The sequence below is a fragment of the Mirounga leonina genome, unplaced genomic scaffold (genome assembly GCF_011800145.1).
Source record: "Mirounga leonina isolate KUSES-001 unplaced genomic scaffold, KU_Mleo_1.0 Mir_180, whole genome shotgun sequence".
Lineage (NCBI taxonomy): Eukaryota > Metazoa > Chordata > Mammalia > Carnivora > Phocidae > Mirounga > Mirounga leonina.
The window spans coordinates 19,028,128-19,038,448 of NW_023270469.1; the positions used below are offsets into that span (position 1 = coordinate 19,028,128).

At 59.7% G+C, this 10,321-nt stretch overlaps 1 protein-coding gene across 1 annotated transcript; it reads right to left on the minus strand.

Annotated features, from left to right (window-relative positions):
• Nucleotides 1-1,801: 1,801 nt before the first annotated feature.
• Nucleotides 1,802-9,314, minus strand: CMTM3 (CKLF like MARVEL transmembrane domain containing 3). Its single transcript, XM_035025049.1, has 5 exons — nt 9,105-9,314; nt 5,873-6,028; nt 4,794-4,889; nt 4,273-4,393; nt 1,802-2,861 (listed from the first exon to the last, which is right to left on the minus strand). Exons 1-5 carry the CDS (start codon nt 9,261-9,263, stop codon nt 2,833-2,835), a joined length of 561 nt encoding a protein of 186 aa, XP_034880940.1. The 5' UTR covers nt 9,264-9,314; the 3' UTR covers nt 1,802-2,832.
• Between the last annotated feature and the right edge of the window lie 1,007 nt (nt 9,315-10,321).

Sequence of the window (10,321 nt, forward strand, 5' to 3'; positions counted from 1 at the left end):
TAAGAGTATATTTCTGTGAAATAATTATTAATCAGTATAACTGCATTTGGCATTTTTAAACTACTTGGTCAGTTACAGCGAGCAACTCCTCACCTCAAACAGAAAGAGGAAAGTGGTTTCATAAAAAAGAATAGATACCCGCAGTGCTCTGACTTCCCCGCTTTGGGTCGGCAACGGCGAAGAGCCCCGTTTATTACCGGGCTGGTGAGGCCGAGGGCCTTCTCGGGCCTGGTGTCCTCCCGGACCGGCTCAGGCCCCCCCTCCCGCTCTGCCCGCGGGAGACAGGCTGCCCCGGTGGCCTCCGCCGGCCGGCCCTCTCCTGGGACCTCACGTTGGTTTATGGATGCGCCGGGGGGGTTCGGTGGCCCTTTCCAGTTTTCTGCCTGGACAAAATAGATGCCCTGCTATGAGGAGCTTGATGAAATCGGGACTCGGCTAGCACTCCAGCTGCTCCTTCGGCTTTCCCACCCCCGTAGGACTCGGGTTCTGTCCGGTCAAGAAAAATCTCGAGTAAACTAGCTGAGTCGTTGCAACATGAAGGAATGGGTTTATTGAAACATAACGGTTGTAGCTTCTTTTTTGTCCTTTTGAAGGGTCAGAATATGTAATTATTTTAACAAAGGAAGTCAAGTCAGATGGCTAATAACTCTAATACGATTATTCATTGTTACTTGGCCTGGTGGCACTTTGGGGGGCAATGTTAATTTAATAACTATCACATTTTGCTTCTTAAAAGTCTATTTCCTTTACTGGTTTGGACACAGCTGTGGGGCATTCTGAGGTGATGCCCATTTGGCACACGTTGGTTTATGCTGTTGGTGGGTCTCCTGGCTTCTCGAACCCTGGCTCGTGGGTTTGACTCTATCCATGTGGAGTGGTTTCGGGGCCCCAAAGTCTTTGCCCCTGGTGGCTTGTCCGACAGCAGATAGGGGCCTCACATTGCCCTCGATTTTGCCCCCTTATTTCTTTTGAAGGACCTATTTTTCATGGTACTTGTCCTGATCGTTTTCATAGTGTTCAAATCTGTATTTTTGTATGTAGAGGGAAATAATTTTCTCAACACTAATCGCTAATAAATATTGTATTAAATCGTCATGAAGGAGTTTTTGTTTAATAAATGGACACGTAAAAGCGGTATTGTCTCTGTCCTCTGACTTCCCTTCTGTCCCTTCAAAGGTGTGGACCCCATTCCCGAAACAGGCCTGGGAGGTGGAGGCTGAACAAAGTCCGTGTCCACGAGAGAGGCCACGGGATGGGTGTGGACAGGCAGTTTGGCTGGCTCAGCTGGGCAGGCAAGGAGGAGCAGAAACGCCCGCCGTGTACCCCTCTCGGCATCTGCACGCTCAACTTTCAGACAGGTTTTCGAACGTGTGCAAAAGTTGGGGCAGAATGCCTGGGCCAAATGCCGACCCAGGGTCCTCCCAGGCTTCGACTCCGAGGTCTCTCATGCAACCAGTTTCCAAACCACAAGAGCCCCAGGTTCGGGCCACCTCAGAGGTGCCTGGGTCGTTACCCTGACGCATAAGTGAGAGAGCCCGGGGCCCCCTCCAAGGGGCTCTGGTGAACCTGGGCAAGTTCCTGAACCTTCTGTTAGTTTCCTGGACTGCGAGCCAGGATTGTGTGAGGAGTGTGGGAGAGCACATGTGTCAGACGCGTGGGGTCCTGGTGTGGAGCAGATGCGCGCTGCTGCTGAAACCCGGAGCCGTCAGGGCTCACCGGCGGCAGGCCCCGTCTGTGCCGGACGGGACACGTGCCCGCACTGCTCTGGGTGGTGGAGGGGTTTTCAAACATACACTCCAAGCACGCAGTCAGTCTGCTTTAATCCATTAAGGCTTTTTTCACATGCAAGAGAAGAACAAAGGTTACAAATGCCCAAGACACGGGTCCAGATCTGGCTCATTCATGAGGCTTCTTGGGTCAGAGGAAATGCCATTTAAAAAGCTACTTTTGTGTAAAAAAAAAAAAATTACATAAAGTTACAAAATCCCATTGAACATACACACGCAGCACATGTCTCTAGGTCAACACAGAAGGCACAGCTCCCCTCTCGAGAGGCAGTCAGGTGTCGAGAAACCTGTCATCCTGAGTGCCCGAGAGCCCCTCGCCTGCTCCTGGGCCCCCAGGAAAGAGGGATCGGCTGGGCCTGCCCAGCCCCCCAGAACGCTGTCAGTTACTTCACGGTTAGGTACCCTTGACCTTTTGGACCTGGTACAACTGTCATACCACCCGGAGAAGACGTGGCTCCCCATAACAGGCACCCTGACCTGCTCGCTCCTGGATGAGAGCAAAGGTCGGTTTTCTCCCTGCTTCAAAAATGAAGAGGGTTCTGGTGTTCCTTGAACAAGAGAATCTTGGAAGGATCATTCTCGACAAAGTGCCTCGCATGAGTGGGACACCAAATGCAGGCAAAAATCCCTGGGGCCTAGCAGGTGGGCCCTGTGGTGGCTTCGGTCCTACCCCCACCCGCCCCCCAGCATGAAATGCTTCCTGTGACGGAGGTAACAAGGCTCCGTCAGCTCTGTCCCCTTGTGCTTATTTTTGGCAGAGAGGTTACAAGGCTTAAGGTCTGTGGGGCAGAAACGAGGAGACGTGGCGGAATAGTCACGATGCCCCCGCGTGCGCGGCGGTTAGACGGTGCTCGGCCGAGGGTGCCGGGCTTGGCGTGTCACCCTGGGGCCCTGAGGAGGCCAGCTCGTCAGCAGCTCCCGCTGGCGCTGGAGAGGTCGGCGCTGCTCTCGCAACACGCGCGGTGCCCTGGCCGGTCGGCCGCCCGGTCCCGAGGTGCAGCAGCGGGGGCCCGCGCGGCTCGGGCTGCCGGGGCGGGGCAGGCCTTCAGTCCGACTCGGAGTCGGAATGCTCTTCTGAAAGCGAAGCAAGGGGGACGCTTGGCCGGAGTGTCCAGGCCAGAGGTGCCGGGAAGCTGTTTCTGGGGGAGACTGGCTGGGTTTCCGACTGTTGCTGGCGTCAGCTTGGTGTGAGGACTGGCCCCGGGCCTGGGCCCCTGCAGGGGCAGCTGCCGTCCCCTCCAGGGCGGGGCGCATGCAGCGGGGAGCCCACATGCCCCTCCAGAGTCGCCCCGGGCCGTTCTCACCTGGGGTGTTAGCGTGATATATCTGCACCCCAAATTCAACCCTACCCTGCAATTCAGCAGGGCAAGGTGAGGACAGCTATTTTCAGGCACAAGAAAGTAAAATATACTAGAAAATCAGGAAGCTTTCTTTTAACCAACTTATAGTTTCAATCCCCCTTGCCCCCAATCCTAATATTATATGGTGATCAGAACCATTTTATGACGTCAAGGGCCTATCTAAGGTATGACTCAAGGGCTCCTAGAAATCCAATACCGAAGAGTACTCTCTAGAGCCTTCTGGAACGCCCCCCCCATTCCAGGAAGGAAAGACACCCAAGTTGCTAACCCTCCTGCCTCAGCCCCAGTGCCAGTTGCTATTTTCAGGGAGGGACACCCCTTCCCTGGCCAGCCTCGGTCTCTTTGAACCCCAGTCTGTCCTCACACTGTTGCCGGGTCATGGATGAGCTCCGAGAGCCTCCACAAACCTGACTCCCTAGCCCTGTATGATTTTGTGGGTTTGCTGTATTCATTCTAACACAAGCCAGGAATCATTTTACAGCAAAAAAAAAAAAAAATCATCATACATATATCTCCAAGTGTCAAAGCCCACAATACTCAAACACACGTCTCCACTGACGCTTCCTACTTGTTCACTGGGGTGATGGGCTAGGAGCACCCAGGGCAGGCAACTGGTAGCAGGTCCCAAAGGCCTAAGGAAAATGTCTAGGGACACTGAACCTAGGAGTGGCTGAAGTACAGGATGGGATGAGAGGAGTCTCACATATTTTTAGCAGAGGGATGCTTTCTGCAGAGCTTGCCCGAGTGCTGCGGATAAGGAGAGCCTGGTTCTCTGGCCCCTGAGCAACGGGCCGGTGAAACTGGGCAGGGGGGTGGGTTTCAGGGCAGGTGGCCGCTCAGCAGCCCGGGCTCATCATGAAAGGTCTCACCGAGGAAAAGGCCCTCAGCATGCCTTTCCTGGAAAGGCAGAGGCCCTGCGGAGCCAGCCTGCTTTATGATCAGTGCCCCATGAAGGGATAGGAGAACCAGGCTGTGAACACACTTCCTGCCCATATGGGGAGAGAGGAAATGCTCCTCCAGTCTCAAACTGGCCAAGTATCCCTAAGGGAGAGCAGGGTCCCCAGCAACAGTCCTGGGTTGAGAAGCTGGGTTCCCAGGTGAAAACCCACAGGGGGGCCACCCACCTTCTGCCTTGTCGGCTGTGTTCTCTTCTGCAGAGTCCCCTTGCTTGAGGAATTTGGCCACGTCATTAAAGATCAGGTAGAAATCGATTGCAAACACGATGGTGGCAAAGAAGCCAAACACCTGTGGGATAGGGAACAGGGTGGATGGGACCCATCATCAGGAGCTGGGAGTCCCTGGTCCGAGAGCCCAGGAGAAGCGGAGAAGCTGCCGCCCCGCTCAATCAGCTCGGATAAGTAGCTCGGATTGGCAAACACAGACCCGTCCCGGTACCGACAAGTAGGAAAATGAGCTGTTACCTTGGTTGGGCAAACAGCCTTCAAAACTCAGGGCAGATTAAATCTCCAATAAGAAGACTTTGGAATCGCTGAGATCCACGTGAAAACCCAAGGGGCCTCTGTGGGGACAGGCTGTGCCCCAGACATTGAGTGTCCAAGGGGTATCTGGGGCTCCATCAGGGGTGGGGTGAGCTTGAGGGGGGCACTGCTGGGCAACCTCTTCCAGGGCTAGGGTGGCTACTCACCCCAGCTGCTTTGGAAGCCCCGTCCGAGTACTTGGCGACAGCTGTGATGGAGATGGCAAAGTAGATGAGCGCTGCTGTGACACAGCGCAGGAAGTCCTGGGGGGAGGTGGGCGTGGTCACCGCCCTGGGCTCCCAGGAGTGCAGTACAACTGGGAGCCCAGACCGGGGCAGGGACTCAGAAGGGCACCAGGCGGCAGGAATGGGGCTGGAACCCACTGTTCCCAGGGGATGATGGGCCCCGAAGGCTGGACACACACCAGGCGCCCGCAGGTCCGGCATCCGTGGGGCTCCCGCCCTGTCCTGGCCCCGCCTTGCACTCCCTGGTCCTTCTCCCACCCCCATTCCTGCCCCTGCCCAGGTGCCCCTGGAGGCTGCCCTGTTCCCGGTCCAGCTGGCTGTCCCCTGCCCGGTGGACAACAGGATGTGGGCCAGGCTGCAGCTTGCCCTCCGGCCGGGCCCACATACAGATCCCATTTGGTGAGAAAGACGTTGGAAACCTGGTCACCTGCTCCCTGCTGGCTCTCCAGTGGGGAGATCTGGCCCTGGGCCTCACTGAGCCACATACTTGTGGCAGATCCATTTATGTATCATGGTTTCTGCTCACCTGTCCCTAAAATGGGGACACAGGGTGCAGCCCAGCAGGAAGCATATTGGATATGAAGTCAAGAGACCAGGGTGCAATCGCAGCCTTTCTGTCCCTTCTCAAACAGCAAAGTTTGAGGTGGGGCTCTGAGGCCTCCCAGGTGACTGCCTAAGCAAGTTGCCAGACAGCTGAGGTCTGGGTAAGCCCTGCAAGTCCTCAGTTAACCTGTCCTGCCCTTGTGGAAATGGCTTGAATTCCTGCGGCTGAGGCTCATTCCGGCAGGCCCAGCTGGGAGCACCAGCGCCACCTGGTGGCCAGGGGCCAGGATGCCAGCGGGGCTTCCCCGCCTCACCCAGAGAGCTCCCGGAGGTAAGGCAACGGCTCTGGGTCACATGGCTGCCGGGTGGAGGGTCCTGGCTCCAACCAACCAGCGCACTGAAGAAAGGGTGAGGGCCGAAATGCAGCCAGCCCCTTCCTCCTGGGGCCCAGCCCTCACCATCATGGGCCAGCACAAGCCCTGCCACTTGTCATTCAGCTGCATGGCATCGGCAAAGAGGAAGTAGAGGGCCAGCAGGAACTCCAGCAGAGGCGCTGCGAGGAAGGCGGATGCAGAGGATGCCACATAGCAGACAAAGGTGATGAACGAGAGACCCTGGAGGTGCGGGAAGGTAAAGTCAGAACCTTTGCACAACCCCCGGCCCAGGGCTCTGCAGCCAAGCACAGAAGACGCTCCAGCAGGGGAGGCCACCTGCCCACAGTCCTGCAGCTGCCAGCATTAGAACCCCGTTATGGGGCCCTGGCCCACACCCGCGCTGCCCCAATGCCTCTGGGCACGGCTCTGCACCCTGATCCCGTGCCAGCACCCTGCCAGGACCCAATCAGGAAGCCCAGCTTCCCACATGGGTCTAGCCCCCCAGGAGGCTACGTCCACGTAGCCTGCTGCTCACCTCGCCCCCCACCCCAGCAGGCTCTATGGCAGGATCCACCCAACTCAGATGGTGCCCAACAGGGCAAATCAAACCTAAGCAGTCTCTAAGGCAGCTCACAAAGCAGAAACCATTTCAAAAAATTACACCCAACTCCCAAGAATGTGACTTTTAGCTGAAAACCAATACACAAACCTTGAATTCAGTTAATGATATGCATGCTGAAGTGTTCAGAGTCGAAATGTACTGATGCACGTAATTTATTCCGCATCAGAAACTAATTGGTGGCCAGACAGATGGATGAGATATGTGATAAAGGAAATCTGACAACAGGGTAACAACTGTACAATCTGGGCGGTGGGTATACGGGCGCTGAGGGTAGAACTCTTCGGGTTTTCTGTTTGCCAATTCATACGAAGAAAAAACCCTCCAGGAGGGGGAGTGTTGGCCTGACACTTCAGGCCCTGCTGCATCATCCACCCAGCCTTTGTGCAAAGGGCAGGCCACGCTAAGGAACAAGGATCAGAGTTCTCCGCAGCCCTGCCCACACGCCGTGGGTGGGGACTGATGCCAGGAGACGCTGAGGTCCCTGGCTAGTTCTGCAGACCGTGTGCCCTGCAGGGCAGGGCAGACCAAGATGAGGGGCTGTTTCCCGGGCCAGGGCCTGAGGCTTGCAGAATCCTCGCAACCACCCAGGCACTGGTGCTGCTCACAGCCCACCTCACAGATCAGAAGACTGAGGTGCGGACACTTCACAGGTGAAGTGAGTTGCTCAGTGTCATGCAGCTAATAACAAGGCATCAAAACTTGAACCCAGGGCTGGCTGGCCACACAGCTCTAGTTCCTAAGCAACCCTGCCCTATGGGAGCTGGCCTTTATCTGGCCTGTCACTATGGCTGGGCGGGTTTGAACCTGTCCACGGCTGAGTAGCTTGGAGTGGGGCCCAGGGGGCCCTGTAGGGACACCCAGAGGCCCCACAGGAAATGCTGTGGCTGCTTCAGACAGATGAGCTGCAGAGATCCCAGGGAGTCCCCAGGGCACCCAAATTTGCCTTGACCATGGCCCGGAAATTAGCCGAGTTCAATTTGAACAGATGTAAAATTAAGGCACAGAGAGGGGCCTCCCAGGAAAGCAAGGCCAGGGGGCCCTGACCCAGCCCTGTCCCTAGCTCCTGCTGTACGTCCTCCTGGGAAGGCTGTCATGGTCCCTCCCCTTCCTGTCCACCGGCCCCCAAAGTCAGATTCTGGGGAACCCCCTCTCCACTCCTGTTTCCTTATTCCCTGATTCCTGGTGGCTACTTCCTCCCCTTTCCCGTCCCGGTCAGCCTCCCCACTTGTTTGGGCCTGGAGGCAGCCAGAGGGGACCAGAGGGAGGGAAGAGTGGCCAGAGGGGCTCCCCTTGTGATCAACCCTAACCTGTTCCTCCCTACTTCTTCATCCTCCTAGATCAGCTACACCAAGGGCCTCCCCTATAAGGTGGGCTGAGTGGGGTTGGGGTTGGCTTCCCTCACTGGCCTGTGGATTTAAGGCTTCTGTGCAAAAGGGGCTCTCATCTGTCTCCAGGGTGGGGCTGGGGTGGCCAACCACAGGCGACTTCCTGGAGTGTGGGCTGAGTCCTGGGTCCTGGTGCCTCACTTGGGAGCTGGGCTGGTGACCTCCGGGCTGACCCCAGGGGCAGAAGAAGTGCCAGGATGGCCTCCTGCCATCTGCCCGGGCAGTACGAAGGAGAGGTGTGGGGCAGAAGCTTCCTTCCTCTGACCTCCACTCAGCCTTGCTGTCACCTGGCCCGCAAGTGACCCACCTGTTAAATTCCCTAGATGCCCTGGCCTCAGCTTTCTTGTCTGCAAAGTGGGAATAACGACAGGGACTGCCAAACTGCCAGAGATCTAAGTAACAAGAGCTGTTCCTTATCTCACCTCCCCTGCGTCCGGCCACTTCGTCCCCTTCCCTGCACGGAGGCCCAGCACCAAGCCCCCGCCCCACCCGCGGATAGTGCAGGAGTTTTCGTAGTGTCCCCAAGACAAAGGCCTGACGGGCCGGGGTGGGGGTTGCGGGCAGGAGGAAGGAGCTCGGCGGGGGCGGGGCGGCTGGATCCGAGCGAGGGGGGCATGAGGGGGATGAAGTCACCCCCGCTGGGCTCCCGCCCCCTGCACCCGGGGGGAGGGGTCTGCCTCCGCGCCCCGCACTGTGCGGCCCCGGCCTCACCCAATCCCGGGGGTCCCCTTCCCACTTCCCGCTGTTCCCCGTCTTGGCTGGCCGGAGTCCACCCCGGCCTCCGCCCCGCAGCTCGAGGCCCGGCCAGCCCTCCCTGCGCCCAGGAAAGCGGGCAAGGGCGCGGAGAGCCGACCCCGGCCCCGATCCGCGCGTCGTGAAGCGCCGAGCGGGCTGATTCCTCCCGGGGCGCAGCCGGGGATGGCGGGAGGGTTTGCGGAGCCGAGTGCCCGCGACGGAGGCCAGAGGATGTGGGGCTGCAGCCCGTTCCGGGGGCCCGGAGAGGGCGGAGGCGCCCGGGGTCACACAGCGTCGGGCTGAGCTCCCAGGGGCCCGGCCGCCGCGTCATCGGGCCGCGGCCCCAGGCGTCCCGACCGGCCCCCCACGCTGGGTTAGGGAGCCCCGAGGGCCTGGGTTCGAGCCCCGCCTCGCCTCTGCTTCGCGCGCTGAGCTTCGGCGCCACCCGACGCCTGGGGAAGTGCGCCCAGCTCCGCCCGCTTTCGGCGGCTCCCGCGGCTCCGAGGGCTCGGCGGTCCCGGGCGTCCCGACGGCGCCTCCGCCGCCCCGGCCCCCGGCCCCGCGCCGCACTCACCGACTCGGCCAGCAGGAGGCGGCCTTTGAGCGAGCAGAGGAAGGCGCGCGCCGGCAGGAGGGCGCGGAGCCCGGGCATCGCCGCGCCGGGCGCAGAGCGGCCGGCGCGCGCCGGGGCCGGGCCGGGCTCCGGGTCGGGCTCCTGGTCTGGGGGCCACATGGCGGCGGCGGCAGGGACCGAGGCGCGGCCCCGCTCCCTCACCCCGCGCCCGGGAGGGAAGCGGAAACCCGGGCTGTGCGGAAGGAGAAAAGGCGAGACTCGAGAGCGGGGGCGCATCCCCCCGCCGCCCCGCCCCCGCCCCGCCCCTCCTGCCCCGTCCCCTCCTCCCTTCCTCGCTGTCTCCGGCTCCCCCGCTGCCCCGCTCGCTTCTTCCGCTCGCCTTCCCCCTCCTCCCGTCCTCCGCTCGGACCCTGGCTGCCCGAGCTGCTCCGGGCCCCGCCGGGCGGGACTGTCCGCCGAGCTGGCGTGGGGCCCCCTCACACCCACGCGCACTCTCCCCTCAGCCCCGGCCCGGCGCTCCGAGACCTTCTTTTTGCTGCCCCTGACCGCCCCGTCGGGGCTTCCAGCCTTCTCTGCGTGCTCTGAAGGGTTGTGTACCCTCGCTGCGTCGTCTAGCTTCCTGCCCGTGTCCCTGCGCTGTGTCTGGGACCCAGGAACCTAGGCGCCCAAACGGCAAGACCCCTGTCTCGTCCTCCTGCGCTTTTGAGCGAGCTGTCAGCTCCCCAACCCACTCCCTCTTTCTCCCCTGGCCACCCCTCCCATCTTTGGCCGGCCCGGCCTCCTGTACTGGCCGCCCCAGCCTTCCTTCTGCTCCCTCTCCCCATTCATACTCCGGGGACTCCCATTGGCTCCTGGGCCCCCATGAAGGGCACCGCCATCCATCCTTGTACCCCAAGATCTGAGACCCGGGGCTGTCCTTGTTCTCCTTCACCCTCACCATCAGTCCATCACCAAGGCCGGCACATGTTCACCTCCTAAAGCTTTCTTTGTCTCTTCACTTCTCACCACCACCAGCCTCCACGAGGCCCCAGAGTACTCCTGCCTGCTCCCTGGACTGCTGTGAGGGTGTCTTTAAGAGGCCTCTCTGCTTCCTCTCTTGGCAGCCAGAAGGATGCTAAAATGCTCAGTCAGGATCACCTGCATTTCCCTTATCCCCCAAACCTTCGGAGATTCCCATCTTGCTCGGAGTCTTGGTAGAGAGACTAAAAACATAATCC

Coding starts and splice junctions, on each gene's coding strand:
- CMTM3 (XM_035025049.1), bottom strand. CDS start 9,263: ATGTGGCCCCCAGACCAGGAGCCCGACCCGGAGCCCGGCCCGGCCCCG. Junction 4,890..5,872: donor GCTTGTGCTGGCCCATGATG/GTGAGGGCTGGG, acceptor ACCTCCCCCCAG/GACTTCCTGCGCTGTGTCAC. Junction 4,394..4,793: donor GGGCTTCCAAAGCAGCTGGG/GTGAGTAGCCAC, acceptor CCTATCCCACAG/GTGTTTGGCTTCTTTGCCAC.